Raw genomic sequence first — 22,343 nt, 5'->3', positions numbered from 1 at the left:
AGTCTATTGGGGCTATTTTTCCAACAGCATTTGGTCACTTCATGTTTCTGTGTCACATCTGGAAGTTCTCGAAATACTTCAAACTTTTTCATTATCATATCTGTTATGGTGATTTGTGATTGGTGAACTTTGATGTTATCATTGTAGCTGTTTTGGGGCACCATGAATTGCACTTGTATGAGATGATGAACTTGATAAATGTATGTGTTCTGACTGCTTCACCCACCTGCCATTCCCCCAACTCTCTCTCTCCTTGGGTCTCCCTATTTCTTGAGGCACAATATTGAAGTTAGGCCAATTAATAACCTTACCCTGGCCTCTAAGTGCTTAAGTGACAAGAAGATTTGGATGTCTCTCACTTTAAATCAAAAGCTAGAAAGGACTGGACTCAGGGGGGAAGGCATGTCAAAAGCTGAGATAGGCCAAAAAGCTAAGCCTCCTGCACCAAACAGTTAGCTAAGTTGTACACACACAGGAAAAGTTCTTGGAGGAAATTTTTTTTCTTGAAGGAAATTAAAAGTGCTACTCCAGTGAACACACTAATGATAAGAAAGTGAAACAGCCTTATGGCTGATATAGAGAAAGTTTCAGTTGTCTAGATTAAAAAAAAATCAAACCAGACTCAATATTTCTTTAAGCCAAAACCTAATTCAGAGCAAGGTCCTAACTCTCTTCAATTCTATGAGAGCTGAGAAGTGAGAAAGGTATAGAAGAAAAGTTAGCAGAGGTTGAATAAGGAGATTTAAGGAGAAAAGCCATCACTACCTAAAAGTGTAGAGTGAAGCAGGAAGTGTTGATATAGAAGCTACAGCAAGTTATTCAGAAAATCTAGTTAAAATAATAAATAAAGGTGGCTACATGAAACAACAGGTTTTCTCAATGTAAATTAAACTGCTTTATATTGGAAGAAGATGCCATCTAGGACTTTTCATAGCTAGAGAGGAGAAATCCATGAATGGTTTCAAAGCTTCAAAGGGCAGTAGACTCTTGTTAGGAGCTCATACGGCTGGTTACCGTAAGCTGAATCCAATGCTTATTCACCATTCTGAAAATCCTAGGGCTCTTAAGAATTATGCTAAATCTACTGTACCTCTGCTCTATAAATGGAACAACAAAGCCTAGATGACAGCACATTTATTTCTGAACCTGGTTTACTGAATATTTTAAGTCTATTGTGAATACCTGCTTGCTTAGAAAAAAAGATTTATTTTTTTAAAATTTTATTTTTTCATGAGAGACACACAGAGAGGCAGAGACACAGGTAGAGGGAAAAGCAGGCTCCATGCAGAGTGCCTGATGTGGGACTTGATCTAGGACCCTAGGATCACGACCTGCGTGGAAGGCAGATGCTCAACCATTGAGCTACCCAGGTGCTCCTAGAAAAAAAGATTTCTTTCAAAATATTATTGCTTACTGACAATGCATCTGGTCACCCAAGAGTTCTGATGGAGATGTACAATGAAATAAATGTTGTTTTCATGCCTACTAACAAAATATCCATCTCACTGATCAAGGAGTCACTGTGAATTTCAAGTCCTATTACTCAAGAAATACATTTCTAAGACTGTAGTTGCCACAGGTGGTGATTCTTCTGATGGATCTGGACAAAGCAAATTGAAAACCTTCTGGAAAGGATTCACCATTCTAGATGCCATTAAGAATATTTGTGATTCATGGGAAGAAGTCAAAATACCAACATTAGCAGGAATCTGGAAGAAGTTAAGTTCCAATCTTCATGAGGACTTTGAGGGGTTCCAGATGAGGAAGTAACTACAGCTGTGATGGAAACAGCAAGAGAATTAGAATTAGAAGTGGAGCCTGATGCTGGGACTGAAATGCTGCAATCTCATGACAAAACTTTAATGGATGAGTTGTCAGTTCTTAAAGATGAGCAAAGAAAGTGGTTTCTTGATATGGACTCTGATGAAGATGCTATAAAGATTGTTGAAATGACAAAAAAAGGATTAAGAATATTATGTAAAGTTAATTGATAAAGCAGTGGCAAGATTTGAGAGGGTGGACTCCAATACTGACAGAAGTTGCACTGTGGGTAACATGCTATCAAATTGTATCACATGTAACAGAAAAATCACTTGTGAAAGGAAGAGTCAATAAACGTGGCAAACTTCATTGTTGTCTTATTTTAAGAAATTGTCAAATAAACTTTATCAGGGAATTGAAAAAGCTCTACTCTGGAAAGTATGAAACATGATGAAAGAAACTGAAGATGACACAAATGGAAAGGTGTTCACGGATTGGGAGAATAAATACTGTTAAGGTGTCCATGTTACTCAAAGCACTCTACAGACATCATGTAATTCCTATCAAAATACCAACAGCATTTTCCACAGAACTAGAGCAAATAATCCTAAAATATGTATGGAATCACAAAAATCCACAAATAGCCAAAGAAATCTTTAAAAAGAACAAAACTGGAGGTAGCACAATCCCAGATTTCAAGATACACTATCACACTATAGTAATCAGAACAGTATAGAATTGGCACAAAAATAGATACACAGATCAATGGAATGGAATTGAGAGCCCAGAAATAAATCTACAACTAAATGGTCAATTCAATTTCAACAGAAGAAGCAAGAATATGCAATGGGAAAAAGAAAGACTCTCCAACAAATGGTGTTGGGAAAACTGGACAGTTACATGCAAAAGAATAAAACTGGATGAATTTCTTCTACCATACTAAAAAATAAACTCAAAGTGGATTAAAGACCTAAATATGAGACCTGAAACCATAAAAATCCTAGAGGACGACACAGGCAGTAACCTATGTGACATCAGCCAGAGCAACGTTTTTCTAGATATGTTCCTGAGGCAAAAGAAGCAAAAAATTTAAAAGTTTCTGCACAGAAAAGGAAACACTCAACAAAACTGAATGGGAGAAGATATTTGCAAAGGAAATATCTGACACAGGGTTGGTATCTGAAATATATAAAGAATTTATAGAACTTAACACTCCAAAAACAAATAATCCAATTAAAAAATGAGAAGACAACAGACATTTCTCCAAAGAAGACATCCAGATAGCCAACAGTTACACATGAAAAGATTCTCCACATCACTAATCATCAGGGAAATGCAAATCAAAACCACAATGAGATATTACCTTACACCTGTCAGAATACTAAAATAAAAAACAAGAAACAATAAACATTGGTGAGGATGAGATAAAAAGGAACCCTACTGCATTGTCGGTGGGAATGCTAACTGGTGCAGCCACTGTGGAAAACAGTACAAAGGTTCCTCAAAAAATTAAGAAAAGAATTATCTTATTATCCTCTGCTGGGTATTCACCCAAAGAATATGAAAACACTAATAAAAAGAGATACACGCACCCCTATGTTTACTGCAGCAGTATTTGCACAGTAACCAAACTGTGGAAGTGGTCCGAGTGTTCAATGACAGACAGATGAATGAATAAAGATGTGGTATATCTTATTCTTAGATTTGTTGACTTGTTTGTGAACTAACACATGATCTACACTGGCGAACATTCCATATGTGCTTGAGAAAAATGTGTATTTTGCTGCTGTTGAGTGGAATAGCTTTTACATACGTGTAAGGTCTATTTGGTCTGCAGTGATGTTTAAGGGCATCTGTTTCCCTAATTAGTTTTCTTTCTGGATGTTTTTCCATTATTCAAATTTGGGTATTGAAATCCCCTACTTTTATTGTGTTGCTGTCTTTTTCTCTCTTCAAATCTTTCAATGTTTGCTTTTAGTACTTGGGTGTCCTGATGGGTGTCTATGTACTTGCAAATTGTTTTATCTTCCTGGAACACTGAAAATTGTACTTTGTCTTCTAAGAGTTTTTCACTTTAAGACTATTTAGTCTTATAGAAGCATAGCCACTCTGCTCTCTTTTGGTTATCATTTGCATGGAATATCTTTTTCAATTCTTTCACCTTCATCTTACATGGCCCTTAAACCTAAAGTGAGTCTCTTGAGTCTATTTGAGTAGACAGTATATAGTTGGATCTTGATCCATTCAGCCTCTGTATGTCTTTTTATTGGGGAGTTTAACCCACTTACATTTATAGTAATTATTGGTAGAGAAGGGCTTACTATTTCCATTTTGTTAATTATTTTCTGTCTTGTAGTTCCTGGTCCCTCATTCTATTCCTGATGTCTTCCTTTGTGCTGATTGTTTTGTAGTAACATGCTTTGATTCCATTCTCATTTTCTTCTGTGTATCTTCTATAGATATTTTCTTTATGGTTACCAGTAGGCTTACATATAACATAGTTATAATAATCCATTTTAAGCTAATAACTTCAAATGCAAACAAATATACTATCCTTTTACCTCTCCTCCTAACATTCTGTTCACCAAATACACTTTTTTAATGCATGGAGCCCAATGCATGTCTTGAACTCACAACCCTGAGATCAAGATCCGACTTGAGATCAAGAGCTGGATGCTTAACTGGCTGAGCTACCTAGGTGCCCCACAAAACACATATCTTTATATTAGATACTCATGAATATATTTTTACAGTTACAGTTATTTCTACATTTTTATATAGAAATATATACGTTTTACTAGAAAATTTCTATACTATAATTCTGTCAGAATTAAAATGATTTACAGCTTTGTTACAGTATGACAACATACTGTATTAGTCTATATATTTGCCAGCAAGCTTTACACAGCTGACCTTTGAATAACATGATGAATAGGGATGCCAACCCTATGTACAGTCGAAAATCCAAATACAACTTTTGATTCCCCCAAAACGTAACCACTAAGAGCCTTCTGTTGAGTGGAAGGCTTACCAATAACATAAACAGTTGATTAACACATATTTTGTATGTCATATGCATTATATACTATATTCCTACAATGAAGTAAGCTAGAGAGAAGAATATGTTATTAAGAAAATTTTAAGGGAAAGAAAATACATTTACAGTACGTATGTTTATTTAAAAAATCCACATATAAGTGTACCCATGAAGTTCAAACCCGTGTTGTTCAAGGATCAATTGTACTTTAATATGCTTTTGTAATGCTGTTTAGCATCTTTTTGTTTCTACCTGAAGGACTCATTTTAGAATTTCTTCTTCTTAAAAACTTTTTTTTAAAAGATTTTTTTAAAAGATTTATTTTATTCATGAGAGACACAGAGAGAAAGAGGCAGAGACACAGGTAGAGGGAGGAGAAGCAGGCTCCATGCAGGGAGCCCCACATGGGACCTGATCCCAGGACTCCAGGATCACACCCTGGGCTGAAGGCAGGCGTTAAACTGCTGAGCCACACAGGTGTCCCAAGATTTTGTTTTTTAAGTAACCTCTACACCCAATGTGGGGCTCAAACTCAAGGCAAGGATCAAGAGTTGCCATGCTCGATGGATTGAGCCAGCCAGGTACTCCTCATTTCAGAATTTCTTGAAAGGCAGGTCTAGTGGTGATGCATTCCCTTAGGTTTTGTTTATCTGGTTAAGTTTTTACTTCTTCATTCTTGAAGGATAATCTTATTGGATGTAGTTTTCTTGGTTGGCATATTTTTCTTTTAGCATTTTGAGTATATCTTGCTACTTCTTTTGGCCTGTAGGGTTTCTGGTGAGAAATCATTAATTTTATGAGGGTTCCCTTATATATGACAAGTCACTTTCTTCTTGCTGCTTTCAAAATTCTTTGTCTCTGACTTTTGAAAAAGTTGATTATAATGTTTCAGTGTGGATTTCTTTGTGTTCATTATAGTTGGGAGTCTGTGGGGCTTTTTGAATCTGGATATCCATCTCCTTCCCCAGACTGGGAAATTTTTAGCTATTATTTCTTTAAATAAACTTTCCTCCCCATTCTACTTTTTTCTTTTGGGAGTACCCGTGTATATTGGTCTAACTGATGGTACTGCATACATCCTTTAGGCTTTTTTCATTCCTTTTCCTTTTTGTTCCTTTGACTGCATAATTTCAGATGACTTGTCTTTGAGTTCACACATTCTTTCTTCTATTCGATCAAGCCTGCTCTTGAACTCCCCCACCTAACTTTTCAGTTCAATTATTGTATTCTTCAGCTCTAAAACTTGTTTTTAAAAAGTATTTTCTCTTTATTTTCATTTTGTTCATGCATCATTTTCTTGAGCTCATTGAACATCTTTATAATTAGTTTTAATTCTTTGCAGTTAATTCATATACTTGTTTCTTTAAGATTGGTTTCCAGAGCTTTATCTAGTTCCTTTGTATGGGCCATGTTGCCCTGTTTCTTTGTGAGTCTTATATCTTTGTGTTAGGATCTGCACATTTGAAAAAAAAAAAAAAAAGTACCTCTTCTAGACTTTACATTCTGGCTTTGTAAGAAGGAAGACACCAATATCTTGGCTAGGAAATTTGGAGGCTTCTGAAACCTTTCTGTGGGTGATGTGTACCTTTCTCTAGACCTGTGTGTACAATCTCTCAATTAGAGAGTTTTGTTGTTTTTTTTTAGTTTCTTTTTCAGGACATCATAATCTCTTGCTCCCTCTGGTGTCTGTCTGCAACACTGTAAATTCTCTGGTTCTATAGCAGCAAGCTGCCCTGCTCTCTCTGTTATCAGGGGCTACTAGGCACCCAAAGTATCCCTGTTCCCTATCAGAGCTCTGAGTAAGGTGAAACAGGTACCCCCCTTGGGAAGCCCTCCAAAAATCCAGGAGGTCAGACTCATGCTACTCCTCTCTTCTTCCTAAAGAAGAACCCATGAGCTGGGGTATTGTCTGGCAGGACTGAGCTATGCTGGCCTGGGGAAGGGGGTGAACACAACTAAAATGAAACAGTTCTTCTTACTCATTTCAATGTGGCTATTCTTGGCTTTGAGATCGCCTGGGGTACTTTAACATCTTAACTGTCTTCTGGAACTCTCATAATGGTATTTTGGTATATATACTGTTAAGGTGGTATCTCTGTGGGGGAATGAGGGCTGGGACTTCCTGTTCTGCCATTTTGCTCTTTTCACTGGTCTTTTTATTTCCTTCCAATGTGCATATCTGTTCTTCTCAAGGAGGCATTTCAAAGCTTGAGACCCACTGTTCCATTCACTGGAAAGAGTTAGGCTCAGAAAAGATGCTTAACCATGCTTCTAGAATGACAGAAGTTAATCTGCTTTAACATATTTAGAAACTTTCATGCTTCTTGGAAGATAATACATCTATGTGAGACTTCATTCTGGATCATGCCTGTCTAAATGTATTGTTCTTACAAGGCTCCAAATAAATTCCCCAAGAGCTCATCCTAAAAATCCTACTTTGAATCTCTACTACAAATTATACTTTATAGTGTCAACTGTGCTAATTTATCTTTTATAAAAATCATAACTCAGAATTGTAGAATTTCTACCCTTCCTCAAGGCATATTAAAATCTTCCCAAAACCTCTCTAATGCTCCCAGTTAGAATTCATTCATTAAATATTTAAGGAGAACCTCTTATGTGCCAGGTTCTCTTCTTGGGTGCTTAGGCTCTGTAGCTCTCAGTACACCACAGAATTTCTCATGGCTTTTCTCTAGTATTTGTGTGTGCAAGTTCTTCCTTAACTGGGCTTCTAGAGTGAAGGAACTGTGTCCAATTACCTCTGTGATCCTGGCATCTATACAGTACGTTGCACATGTAGAGTGCTAAAACAAAGTCTATGCAGCTAAACCAAAAAAAAAAAAAAAAAAATCTACACAATTTCAGTTTGCTAAAGAACCAAAAAGGTTTAAGTGCCTCATTATTAGGTGTCTTACAAATCCCATCAGATCTCAATTCATTAGCTTCTTTTATGCTTCCTTCTTATCCTTCTGGAAAATGTGTTAATGACTAACTTCTATCATTGCTTATAGGGTATGCAAATTAGTGGTCCATATTCTGGTTACATGGATATCAAACCACTTATCAAAAAAAAAAAAAAAAAAAAGAAAGAAAGAAAAAGAATTCAAGTGATTTCAAGAGACATAAAAATCACCATCTTAGCCATCTCTATCCTCTGTCTCCCCAAATTAGGAAACAATTCTCTTTCTCAAGTGTCACAAACTTAGTCACAGCAGTATTAGAATTGACAGCTACAGAATAAGAAGTCTAAAGGAACTCTATAAACCAGGAAGTGCATGTATAAGGAAAGGAGGAATAAAGTGTGCTTGGTAAACAAATGTCCTAGGATTATGGTTCAGAATGGAGCAAAAATAAACACAGAATGTGCTAAAATTCTGAGTATCAAGAAACCATGAGGTCACAAGCAAGAGAATATTACTTAAAGGAAACTCAGGCTTTCAAAGGAGAGGGAGAGGATCAAGCTACTTACAAGCTCCTGGCGCATGGTAGGCACTTAGTAAATGACAGCTACTATGAGGAGCTAAGGCCTAGCTCAAATCCCCTCCTTTGTGATGTCCCAGGCTATAAAACGCCTTCCTCTGTGCTCCCACTGTAGTCTGTTACAGGCTGCCATCACACTGTTTACTACGTGCAATCTGCATATCTGTTCCCACTCCTAAAACGGAATTTCCCAGATGGTGGGGATTATATCCCATGCTTCTCTGGAAGTGGACATAGTAAGCAATTATTAAGTGAGAGAAGAGTTAGGTACCTCATGTGATATCTCTTAATAAGAATAGTTTTGTTTTTTTTTTTTTTTTTACTGTTAAAGATTTTATTTGTTCATTCATGAGAGACACAGAGAGAGGCGGAAGAATAGGTTTTGAATAGAAAAGACTGAAGAGCTAGGACAGAAGATCCTGTCTGTAAATCTTCTTACTCATCCCTTCACATTTCAAAGGCCATCTTTTTTTGTTACCTGTCCTGTTCAAAGTGTATTAATATTTCTTCTTCCATTATCAATATAGAATAAATTTCACAGAATAAACTCATCCAGATGATCCATGGAACATTTTTTTTTAAATTTTCACTTCTTATTTTAAAATAATTTTAAATTTTTTTAAGGTATTTTTTATTTATTTATGATAGTCACAGAGAGAGAGAGAGAGAGAGAGAGAGAGAGAGAGAGAGGCAGAGACACAGGCAGAGGGAGAAGCAGGCTCCATGCACCGGGAGCCCGACGTGGGATTCGATCCCGGGTCTCCAGGATCGCGCCCTGGGCCAAAGGCAGGCGCCAAACCGCTGCGCCACCCAGGGATCCCTAAAATAATTTTAAAGTAAGAGATATGTTTCAAAAATAGTGGAGTTCTTTTTGCCCAGCACCCCCCCTACTGTTAACAAATTACAAAACCATACTATAATTATTGAAAGCAGGAAATTAACATTGAGTTGGTAAAATTAACTATTTTATAGACTATTTGAATTTCCCAGTTTTCTCACTAATGTTCTTTTCCTGGTATAGGATCCCACATTTCATTTACTTGTCAGAATGTCCTCCGATCTTGACACTTCTCCACTCTTCCTTTGTCTTTCACAACACTGACACTTTTGAAAAGTAGCAGTTACTGTGTAGAATGTCTCTCAATTTGGGTTTGAGAGACCTAGGCTTGACTCTTAGCTCTGTGACTTTCTATTTATGTAGTCTTGGGCAAGCCACTATCTCTGGGACTCAAGTTTCCTTGTTGGTAAAATCCTGACTTTATGTTTAAAAAAATTAAATGAGGCAATATATATTAAAATGTCTGGAATATGTGACCATACAACAAAGGCTAAGGCTTTTCTCCTTGTTCCTGCCCTTCAGCTGTTTTGAGTAGAATTGTGTGCTAAAATGTCTTACCCATACTTTAATGCCTTCTTTTATGGATAAAACAAAAAATAATTTGGCCCTAAAGTGATGACTCAATGTCATCATGGTAAATAGCCACTGCTGTATTCTGTCAACAGTTCCAGGTCTGTGCCTCTGTTCTCTCTCACTGTCGACCCCTCCCAACATCAGTATGCCCGCCTGGAAGGGCCTCCTCATTCCCTTTCTGATTCTCAGCTTGAGACATGGGGGGATCCATTTTTCTGTCATATATTCATCAACGATGTACTAAATCTACCAAGTACCAGGCACTGTGTTACGATCCTGGAGAGGGTGATCATTTACCTCCTATCCTTGTTGATTTTATGGCTAGTGGGGAAATGGTCAGGTAAATAGTCAATTCAATGTGATCAATTCTTTGAAAGAGGCTAAGAGCACATAAAAAATTCCTAACCTGGACTTGAGGAGAGTCAGGTTGGGGAAGGTTTCATGACAAAGATGCCATGTTTCGGGTAGGGTCTGTAGAATGTACAGAAATTAGCCAGATGGAGGAGGAAAGACAGAAAAAGGCATGTGGTTTAGAAAGAGGCATTAGAACTGTGTGTGGAGTAAAAGTAAATCGGTTCTGAAAAATAAATCTCCTGTGTTGTAAACTTGCAGCTTGAGAGAGATTTTGTGCCAATACCTCAGGGGCTCAGAAACTTCACCAGGAAACTTCTGGCCTCAGGGTTGTGTTCTGGAGGCTGCGGTTGACAGACCTAAACCTTTAGATATTACACTGAGCTGAACTCTTCCAACATCTGTGAACTGAAGCAAAATTTAAGGCTACAATTGGCTGCTTGTTTCCATTTCAAAAGTATAACAGGTTTGCCCCTCTTGACAGAGGAATTTCTTGCTTCAAAAAAATATATATCAAGGGCCACCAAAAAACCCTTTATAAACTGACCCTTTTAACTGAGTTGGCAAGAGAGGTTTTGAGGCTTTCCTAAGCTTTCTTCTGTTCTATAGCACTCATTCCTGTGGGCTCAGAGGTTTGGCATGGAGTCCAGCTGACTCCAAAGCCCCGGTAGTTGGCAAGTGTTACAAGTATATTATCTGTTAAATATTGGAACTTAGGAGACTCTAATATGAGATTTTCAAATTAAGAGGTCTCTTTGTCAGTCTCTAGTTCACTCTCCTCATCATCTTCACTTTATTTACATCTGGAGGGTAAATAAGCTGAATTCTTTTAGTTTTCCCCACAGGCAATATTTCCCAAACCGTAACTGCTTCTAACTCAAAGCAGTAATATTGCATACCGTCAACTGGTGTATCAGGAGGTCCATTAAGAAGGTAATCTTGTTACTAAACAGAACATCGGTGCAATTTTCTGAGCAGTTATTGCAGGTGAGGTTGTAAACATTGATTGCATTGCAGAGACACCTAATAGAAGGAGAGAAACACCATTTGTAAAACTTGAACAACTCTTCTCTAAACAATTTAAAATACATAAAATGAATGGTACAAAAGCAACAGGCACAGGATAGAAATCACTCTGAAAAAACAAGCCAATTATTAGGTACAAGGCCCATCAGCTAGATATAAAAGCTTACACTTTTTTTTTATCCAAAGCCCATTGATTGTTAGTATCTAATACTTGCCTCTGACTAATTTCTTAGTTACACAGCAGATAATGGAAATGTATTTAATTAATAGTCTATCTGATAACGCCTATTTAAAAAATTTTCTTTTTTAACTTAAATTTTACTTAGTTAACATATAGTGCAGTATTGGTTTCTGGAGAATTCAGTGATTCAATACTGAAGTATAACACCGAGTACTCATCACAACAAATGACTTCTTTTATTTTTTTAAGATTTATTTGAGAGAGACATCGTGTATGCACGTGTGTGGGACAGGGGAGGTGCATAGAGAGAAGCGGAGAGAGAATTTCTAGCAGACTCTCTGCTAAGGGAAGAGACTGGCATGGGCTCAATCCCATGACCTCAAGATCATGACCCAAGCTGAAATCAAGAGTCAGATGCTCAACTGACTGAGCGACCCAGGTTCCCCACAACAAGTGTCCTCTTTAACACCCACCACCCATCTAGCTCATTCCCCATCTACTTCCCTCTACAAACCTTCATTTTGTTCTCTATGGTTAGGAGTCTCTTACAGTTCGTTTCCCTCTTTCTTTCCCACCCCTTCCCATATGAGTGAGATCATATGGCATTTGTCTTTCTCTGACTTATTTCACTTAGCATAATATACTCTAGCTCCATCATGTTGTTGCAAATGGAAAGATTTCATTTTGATGGCTGTGTAATATTCCACTGTGTGTATACATACATATATACATACCATATCTTCTTTATCCATTCATCAGTTGATAATGTCTTTTTTAATATTTTATTTATTTATTTGAGAGAGAGAGAGAGAGAGAAAGAGAGAACAAGAGCAGGGGAAGGGGAGAAGCAGAAGGAGAAGGAGCAGGCTCCTCACTGAGCCTGACGAAGGACTCAATCCCAGGACCCTGAGATCATGACCTGAGCCAAAGGTAGACACTCAACCAACTGGGACATCCAAAATAATCTAAGATTAGATATCTATCACCCAGGAACTCCAAGGCCTAGAACTTTGAATAATAGCCCCCGTCCCCGCCCTGCAAAGGGTCTGTCAAAGCTCCTCTTCCCAGATCTCCTGGTCCAAGATAAAGACAGATGACAGATGAAGGACACCTGAGGAGAAACTAGAGGCTTTCTCTGTGAGATAAGAACTGCAGAGTTCTGAGTGAGCACCCTACCTGCTTGGAGGCTGTGTAGACATGGATTCAGAGTGCCTCAGCAGAGGAAAACCCTGAGAGTACAACAGTCTAAGGTCAAAATGATCAAAGAAATGTTCTTTTTGAGGGATAAAACAAATTTATATGCCATTGTTCAAAGAAACCTTTGGAGCCATAAACCCAATGGGCACTCTTCTGGGTACTTCGAACACTATTTAAAGCCTATATTGCCTGAACAATCAATGTGGATTCTGGCCTAACTCTCCTGCTTAGGTCCTGTGTAGAAATGTTTTGATGTAGTCCATCAACACCAATCCTGGAGGACAGTGCTCCTACAGGACCTGAAGCATCAATATCATCTGGGAGCTTCTTTGAAATGCAAATTTCCAGGCTCCATCCCAGACATATTAACTAGAAACTGGGGGTAGAGACCAGCAATATGCGTTTTAACATTCTCCAGGTGATTCAGATGCATCTTCAAGTCAGAGCACCACTGCTCTAGAGTAGGGGCTCTAATTTTGAGCATTGGAATCACCTATAGATTTTTAAAAACATACTTGCCTGAGTTTCTCCGCTGGAGATGCCAGCTGGAGGAACTCTATACATCTGCATGTTTCAAAAGCTCTAGGGGGTAACTCTGACGTGCAAAGTTAAGAACCACAGGTTGAAGGACCACCACGTGAGTATTCACTCACCCAACAAATACCTAAGTGCCTATGATTTCCAGGCATTGCTAGGTGGACGAAACAGCCAAGCTCTCTGTCCCCATGTGGGAGAGCCCCTGTTGTGCTTGTAATCATCTGTTTGTCTGACAGAGTTGGACCTTGCTTCATATAACCGTTAGGTTCCTAAACCCTGGGCTTAAGAGTATATTGGTTAAGAGCAGAGACATCAGAGTAAGATACATCTAGGTTAAAATCCCAGTTCTGCCATTTGAGATTTTAGAAAGTCACTAAATTAACATCTTAGCATCCATCTTTTCACCTATAAAACCAGGATAACGATACCTAGACTTCACATAGGTATCATGAAGATTAAATGAGTTAATAGTTGTCAAGTACTTGGGAAAGTGCCTGGCACATGGTTAAAAAGAAGTGATAGGCTTCATTCGGTTTATTAATCTTATTATTCTTGTTATGAATAAGGCACCAACAAGATGTTAATAAGTTGAATCAAATTAAGGCATGCTGTAAGAGCTATTATTTCCAGGATCATGAAGTACCTTGTTTACTGAATGTTTTCATGGTACACTGCCATCAATAATGAGAGGATTCTAGGCTGCAGAGCACCAGGAGAAGGCTCAACTCTGTCAGCTTCACTCAATACCTGAGACTGTACTGAAAAACTTCGGCCCATATGAAATACATTGTTTGGAAGCTCTCATTAGCAAGTGCTTCACAAATGCAAATCAGCACCATTTATCAGATAATACAGATTTTCCGAAATACTGCTTTTCGTTTTAAAAAGTAATTTGTATTTATGATTATAAAAATAATTTTTATTTACTTTAGTTAAAAAAAATAGATTTTATACCCAATATGGGGCTTGAACTCATGACTCTGAGATCAAGAGTCACATGCTCTACCGACTGAGCTAGACAGGTGTCCCCTATAAAAATGATTTTTAAAATAATTGAAATAAATTTGAGAAAGACAAGGACAAAGAAATAGTAAAAAAACTATCAAGAAATAATTTGGTATTTGTACTTCAAGTCTTTTTCCCTCTCTATTCTTGTAAATGTACATTTATTTGACAAATACATAATGAATATTTCTCCATGACATTTAATATTCCTTAATAATGGTTTTCAGTTTTTTAAAAAAGCAACGGAATGCTTTCTCACTCAGAAGGTTAAAAGCTTATATAAAATCTTGGGGTACCTGGCTGGCTCAGTCAGAGAAGCAGAAGACCTCAGGGTAGTGAATTTGAGCCCCATATTAAGTGTAGAGATTACTTCAATAAAAAACCTTACAAAATTTTACTCAGATACTTAAACCACAGAACTGATAAAGTCAGAGCTCCTCTGACTGAAGCAGAAGTGGGGAACCCAAAGCTGACTCTGTTGCCTCACCTCAAAAAGCCCTGAAGGGTTCTTCAGAGACCTGAGGGTGTGTTCCCATCAAGTGCAGTAAAAACTTGATGGGAATATAATTTTGATATGATTTTTGATATAATTTTGATATAATTAAGTTACCTTGGTAACTTTCTGACTAGGAATGACAACCATGGTACAATATGCACAAAAAGGGTATTAGGTGAGAAGCACCGCCCTCTTCCTTATGTCCCTCAGCCACTCAATCTCCGATCTTAGAAATCACCGTGGTCACTAGCTTACGTATCCTTCCAGACATAATCTACGCATACTGAAGAGGTTTTTTTCCCCTATACAAATATTATCCTACAAGATTTGGAGGTTGAACGGGGTCGAGGCCATCTTCCTGTGGCTCTTGGATGTAGTTGCTATTAAGCAAGACTTGGAAATATAAGGCTTTCCTGCAGCAGCATTCCAGGTTCCATTTTCCAGCTTCTGGGTGTCAAGAACCAGTGGGCTTGTGCTACTCTATTTGATTTCCTAATCTCTGATCTCTATCCATTCTGTGGTTTCTGGGTGTGAGAGACAGTTATGCATGGCATTAAGTTATTTCCTTCCCAAAGTATGTTGACCTCAGAAGGAGCAGTGCCCCCAGTGGATATGGTTCGTAGTGTTTTGGAGTCAACCCAGTGGTCTACAATCACTTCCAACAATTTTGTTAAGCATCTCATATCTTATTTTAAATCCCCTTTCTGATTAAAATACTTATACTGAGAAATACTGCACAATTTTAAAAGGGTGAATGGGGTTATACAATGGATATAACATTTGTTTCCCAATCAATCCCTCATTATTTTTGTGTTAACCTTCAATGTTACAAATAATTCTGTTTTAATAGATCTTTTAGTTGCAAACTACAGGAAGAAAGTTCTGGTTGACTTAAACAGAAAGGATATTAATTGATAGGCTATTGAATATATTGTAGGATTTAGAAAACACAGGCCATCCAACTTATCTTTCTGTTAATTATTCTTGTCCCCTAAAAGTTTTTTACTGGAGGTTTTCAGGTTTTTCTTAATGAGGGTTCTCTCATAAATATAGTAAAAGATTAATAATGTTGTTAGTATTTTTTCCAGTTTATCTGCTGTCTTTCCTTTTGTTCATGTTATTTTGACAGAATTTTTTTATGTATTGAAGTGAAACAATTTTATGTAGCCTAACAATTTTTTTCTTTGTGGTTTTATTTTTCCTTCCCATCCTTTGATCGTTTAAAAAGTTCTTCTTCACTATGAGATATGGTAACTATACATTTGTATCCAGCCCTTTGTATTTATTTTTTCTTGGATTATCACTGTGTGTAAGTAATTTTATAGTTTTATAATTCACTAAAAATTCATTTAGAATTGATTCTGGCATGTGGTGGGAGCCAGAAGCCTAAATTTACCACCCCCCTTTAAAGGTCACCTTTTCTCTACTGGTTTGAACTTTATCATAACTATAAATATATTATATATTCCCTGGTTTCCTACTGTAATTGATAATTTTGTTAAGCATTGTGCCATATTACACGGTTTTGTGTATTGTAGTTTTATAGTAGGATTAATAAATATAATTGTAGATCCTCGAAGACATGAAAAAATGAGGATACTGCATTTAGAGTGACATGTGAAACCTTATAGTTTTATAATTATATCCTACTTTTCCCTTTTGTTTTGATCTATAATTTTTACAACTTTGATTTTTAATTTCTATTTTTCTGTTTTGTCCAATAAACACAACTTGTCTACAATCATTTGTGGAACATCAATAAATATACCTATAAAAAACACAAGGCATAAGATTTTGTCCTAATGCTCTCTTTACTTTAAAGAAAATGCATTTACTGGTAAAGCATGGAATGTGCATCTATATAATCTTTTGCTCACAAAACCCCCAAAGAAACTTCTACAAGAAACTACATTCTGATGAGAAAAAAAGGGGGGGGGGGCAGAAATCTCAGGGTCAGGAAAAACTTCCCCTCTATTTGAAAAGCACCTGTCTTAGAAAGATCACTTCTTTGAACACAGCCTGGGTGGTCTGCTCAAGCAGCTTTCCCTGTAATTTAAGACTCAAATGACTAGAAGCACTTTTTAACATCAAACAGAAAGCCCCAGATTTTAAAAGTATCTTCTGAGAAGACATTAAAATCTTACTGTCCATTTTGTCAAAAGTACGCTGTGGCTGGGCTGAGGTAAGGGCCCAAATGATCACGACTACACAAATGCATCTTGTTTAAGTAAGTCTTCTCACTGAAAATGTTTGCCTCTGAAAAACAGAGGACAGAAAAGGAATAACAAAACTGGGTATTTTGGCAATTAAGTACAGTAACATATTTACATACAAGCAGGATAGTAATAGAAAGTAAGTGTAGAACAACTCAGACATTAGGCTTAGTACCTACACACTATGAAACAGTTTAAACAAGAAAAGCCCCAGGTGGTTGTAGCCTAAGAGGACTTGATAACTTAGGAAGTACATAGTTTACTCTATATTTTGTATCCTTATGCAGTTTGCAGTGGTTAAGACTTTTCAGAAAATACTGTTCACCAAAATCCACCATCTTAAACCCGTATCAAGGTAGCAGAAATTTAAAAACTGCCATGGGCATTTTAAAACCAGAGCCCCAGTACATATTACAACATATCAAATTCATTTGGTTTGCATTAAGCATGTAATAAATGATATGTAGTTATATTCTCAGGGGAGGTGAATGACTCTAAATTCCTGGAGAGCAAGATTCTATGCCAAGTAGGCACAGCAAGTACCAGAGTCCCATCCACAGAGCTGGAAAGAGAAGCCTAGGATTTTCATCACTCTTTCTGCCTTCATATAAGAAAGGGATTCACTTTACGTGGTAAGTGTGGAAATGTGACAGGTCCTCACAAAACACAGAGGATGGTTAGCAAATGATATAGAATTAGTTTTAGGAAAGAAGATTCTTGAGACCGAATTAGAACACACAGACCTGGGGCAGTATCAGTTCCTTAGGGAAGGGAGAAATTAATGCTAAAGTCAGAGCCTCCATATGTAATTTATCTAACATATTTGGTTTGCATTAAGCATTTAATAAATGGTATATGGTTTATACAAATTGCCATTCTCAAATTATGCTTTGTCTTTATAAATCTCCAAACTAAAATAATTTTTAGAAATAATTTTATTTATTTCTGTATTTATTTATTTATTTAGAGAGGATGAGCAAGGGAAGGAGCAGAGAGGGAGGAAAGAATCTCAAGCAGACTCTGTGCTGTGTGTGGCGCCGGACTGGGCCCTGATCTCATGACCCTACTTGAAATCATGACCTGAGCTGAAACCAAGAGTCAGATGCTTAACTGCCTGGGCCACCCAGGCTCCCCTAAAATAATATCTTTTATTAAAAAGTATTAAAAAGAGTTATCTGAAACTAGGGAGGTCCAAGTGCAGTGAGAATTCTAATGCCTTACTGGTCCCACCAAGTGAGTGGTTGCCCACAGGATGAAGCCTGTGATCTAGGCCTGGCCTTGCAGGAGTGGCCCACCTGAGAGCTGCATGTGCCAATTCCTGAGGCTGAAAACAGAGACTCCTGTCTCACTGAGAACTCCTGTCATTGAGAACTCTATTCCATTACTCAACTACTCTAAGTTACTTCTGGGTAAGTTCCTTTTTAAAAAAAAAACAAAAAACAAAAAGATTGATTGAAGAGAGAGAGAGAGAGAGAGAGACAGCAAAAGTACAAGTGGGTTAAAGGGGAGAATCAGGCTCCCGCTGAGCAGGGAGTCCAATGTGGAGCTTGGTCCCAGGACCCTGGGATCATTATCTGAGCCGAAGGCAGACACTTAACTGACTGAGCCACCCGGGCACCCCTTCTCTGGAGAAGGTCCTTGACTAGCTGCGCTTCTCTAGAACCATTACAGTATGTGCACTAGTTGGCGAACACAGAGCTACCTACTGAAGGTCTTTCTTGTTTCAATCAGAATATATAAGAATACACAACTGTGGAATATATTAACACACTAATTACACTTTCTACTGTTTTATTTTTTTCCACTATTTTTTAAACAGTCATTGGATTGAGTAGAGGTAGGAACCATGCCACTTACTTAGACAAAACATTTTATGAATGCATAATAAAACTTCAGATTCAAATTCAGGACTTAAGGATTTTTTTTCTTTAGACTCTTATATAACAGCTCTCTAACTTTTCTTTGATACTGAAAATCTTGGCCCTCAAAGGCATCAAGGATGACAGAATTAAAATATCCATAATTACTCACTTTATGATACAACCCACAACAGTTTCTGAAAAGCAAAATTAATATTACCACCACTAATTCTAATTGCTAAAAACAGTTAAAACATATTTTGGCATCTGCTGTATGCATTCCTCAGCTCCGATCACATTGTATCAGCCACACTAGCAGATTATCAGCTACAATATAGTCATTTCCTCACACCCCTCTTCCCTTTTCTCCTTTCAGTAGTATTTATTGCCGCGCCCCTCCCTGCCTGATCCAGGGATGGGCATGAGGGACATGGCAAAAGTCAATTTCTACCCTGGAGGGAGTTTCTAGCCTCCTGGAGAAACCACAAGGCACAGAAGCTTCCTGCTGAGGGGCAGTCCCTCAGAGGGACACAGCTGGAGGTCAGGTCAGGGAAGGCTTCCTGTGGGTGGTGGCCGTGGGTCTGACCAGACCCTGGGGGCCCTGCAAGGTCACCAGCAGGACGGAGGCTGGTGGGAGGTCCTATGTGAAGCAGCGCCAGGTGGTCAACAACAGCCATGAGGAATAGAGTTCTCATATGCCTCAATATGACCACCAGCTTCTTCCAGGCGCTGATCCTGGAGGCAGCAGGCAGGCAAGCTGAACTCCACTACCTGGTGATGCCCAACGTACCTGTGGATTATTCAATTCTGACATTCTTGGAATCACAGGAAAGGTAAACTTGTGACAGAATTTGGAAAGTTCTTTTCTGCAGTGGACAATGGGACATTTGGATCAGCATGAACCGTGGATGAAGAGGAAAGCTGGTGCTGTGGAGACTAGTCTAAACCCACCCCACCTTTCTTGTTCTTGCTCCATCTGTCTGATGCCAGAACACCTGGGGTGGGCAGGGCCAGTGAGGGAGCCAACATTGAGGAACAACAAATCTCAGCTCAAGACTGGTGGGAGGTTCTTCAAGGGATGCTAATAATGCTGCTTGACCAAATGATCTTCACTGTGGGGATATAAATGATATGCACCCTACACTTCAGTTTGATTAAAACTCAATGTAATAATCACAAAGGATTATTGCCTCTCACCTCACATTCTACAACATAACATTTTGATAATACCAAAATTAGTTTTTAAATTAAAGTATTTTCCTAATTACAATGATGCCCAGAACAAGGAATAAGAAATCTTCAACTAGATGTGTTATCTCAAGGGTTTCTTTTTTTTTTAATTGGTCAATTTGGTACTAGAATTGGCAATTTAATTATTCCATAGGGACATATTCTATTTTTAGATGGGAAAATCATATATAGCTTAAGTACGAACCTAATTAAATTTTCTTCATTTCCTAAAATTAACCTCCCGCTGAGAAGGTGTTATGTTTCAAAGATTAGAATAATACATTTAAAAATGTAGGGTGAGCATCAAATTAAAACATTAATTCTAAGGTCTAGTGTTAAACTCTATCTTGTCTAGTAACAAGACAGTTACCACTAGCAAGTCTTCAGATATGTTTGTAAGTAGGATCTGGTTATGTAATTTTAAATTCACAATTAAACATGCGGGCCCTGGAGAAGACCCCAGGTGGTTTGCAGTGTTAAACAGCAGATTAAAGTCGACAAAACTAATTTCTTTACTTTAATCTTATTAGTGCTACAACAGCTGTCAACTGTAACCATCTCTGTGCAGCCTTTTGAGACACAAACAAAATGCCTCAATATGTCAAATGGAGAAGAGTATTTATCAATCACTATGGCTAATTAGCTTGCAAAACAATTTTTTACTTTTATGTCTTAGGGAAATTTATTTTTAGTAAACCTTGATCTAAAAATAGATATTTGGACATATATTAAAAGAATCCTGTTTAGAAATAAGGAATTGTTTATTAGCAATGGGCTGTGTTCCAGATTTCACCCACACTGGCAAATACCTCTTATTAACGTTTACTGAGGGCTACGATGTAGAGGACACATGAGGTGGTGCATGGCCTCCAGCTTCATCATACCTGTATCAGTTACTCCATGTGTGCCACATGATTTAAGTTCTGAAAAAGGTATTAAAGGTAACAATGAATTTTTTTTTTTTTTGACTTCACTGCTAGATCTTCCCTGAGCATTTTCTCTTATACATACAAATAGCTGTAAGTGGTTTTGGCTTATTTTTCCTAATTTCTATTAGATCAGTTCCTCTGTCCCTCCTTTGATCCCTAGGTGGAAAAAGGACTCCACAAACATTTCCTGCACCTACACCAATAAATTGCTGCTCAAATCCTAAACTAAAAGTCCAAAACGAGTCAAACAAGCTCTCCCCCAACAGAAGTCAAAAACTAAACAAACAAGTAACAATAAAAATAAATGCTCTAGCAACTCACAGGAATAAGGTCAATACTCTTTCTATAAGATATCAATGAAATGGTACTTTATTTTTATTAAAATAGTGAAAGTTAAATGTTCATATATCAGACACAATAAGGAATAGAAAAATAGATACCAGAAAGATGTTCAGTCCTAGCTGCCAATCTGATAACTGATGATCGATCATTCAGTCTTTTTAAAGCCCCAGTCTCTCCATTTATATAAGTGATAAAATTGGTGAAGACATGCCAAAGACTCTGTTAAATAAGTCTAATACACTTATAAGGCAGTTTCACTACCAGAAATGGTAGTGAAAAAATAGATACCAGAAAAATAGATACCAGAAAAATAGATACCAGAAAGATGTTCAGTCCTAGCTGCCAATCTGATAACTGATGATCGATCATTCAGTCTTTTTAAAGCCCCAGTCTCTCCATTTATATAAGTGATAAAATTGGTGAAGACATGCCAAAGACTCTGTTAAATAAGTCTAATACACTTATAAGGCAGTTTCACTACTCTTGTATTTCTGAAAATGCTGAGTGTTTTGCAGGGGTTCAGAGCACTCCTTTGTAAGGTTCTCTCTCTCACTCATCTTCTATCCATGAGAATAAACAAAGTGCCAAGTACCTGGCAGTAGAGGTGTGTTAAATGACTGAATTCCTCTTTTGTCTGGTTAGAACAGTACAAGCAATAGGGCTTAAGTTAAGATAGCAACAGCAATAATAGATGAGTGGATAAGACTGACATCAACTTTTCTCCCCCAGGTGTGAAATAAATAAGGAATAAGTAACTTTTACTTTTCCCTGAATTGTCATTTGCCCAATTCACTCATACCTAAATGTCTCTGATACTGTTCCAATGATATTAGGACATCTGTGTTGGAATACCAAATGTTTACTGCTCCCTAAGCTCATCCTATTATTTCAGGCCTCCATGATCTTGCACATGCTGTGCTCTCTGCTAACTCAGGAGAGTTTGTTAACTTGGCAAACTCTGAATCTTTTCTTTTAAAAGCCAGTTCAGGAGGGTTCCCCTTTTTCCACATCCTCTCCAACATTTGTGCTTTCCTGCCTTGTTAATTTTCCCCATTCTCATTGGTGTGAGGTGGTATCTCACTGTGGTTTTGATTTGTATTTCCCTGATGGCAAGTGATGCGGAGCATTTCCTCATGCGCTTGTTGGCCATGTCTAGGTCTTCTTTGGAGAAATGTCTGTTCATGTCTTCTGCCCATTTCATGACTGGATTGTTTGTTTCTTTGCTGTTGAGTTTAATAAGTTCTTTATAGATCTTGGAAACTAGCCCTTTATCTGATGTGTCATTTGC

General features: G+C 37.6%; 1 protein-coding gene across 30 annotated transcripts in view; it reads right to left on the bottom strand.

The window, feature by feature from the left end:
* SCAPER (S-phase cyclin A associated protein in the ER) overlaps window positions 1-22,343 on the bottom strand; it is a 420,028-nt gene that overhangs the window by 116,281 nt on the left and 281,404 nt on the right. For all 30 annotated transcript variants that reach the window (XM_072739204.1, XM_072739209.1, XM_072739212.1 and 27 more), the window contains one exon: window positions 10,940-11,063. In XM_072739204.1, the coding sequence (XP_072595305.1) occupies window positions 10,940-11,063 (124 nt within the window). The remainder of the gene's footprint in view (window positions 1-10,939; window positions 11,064-22,343) is intronic.

The sequence above is a fragment of the Vulpes vulpes genome, chromosome 15, assembly GCF_048418805.1.
Source record: "Vulpes vulpes isolate BD-2025 chromosome 15, VulVul3, whole genome shotgun sequence".
Taxonomy (NCBI): domain Eukaryota; kingdom Metazoa; phylum Chordata; class Mammalia; order Carnivora; family Canidae; genus Vulpes; species Vulpes vulpes.
The sequence above is the reverse complement of the archived record's forward strand: the minus strand, read 5'-3'. Positions and strand labels throughout refer to the sequence as shown.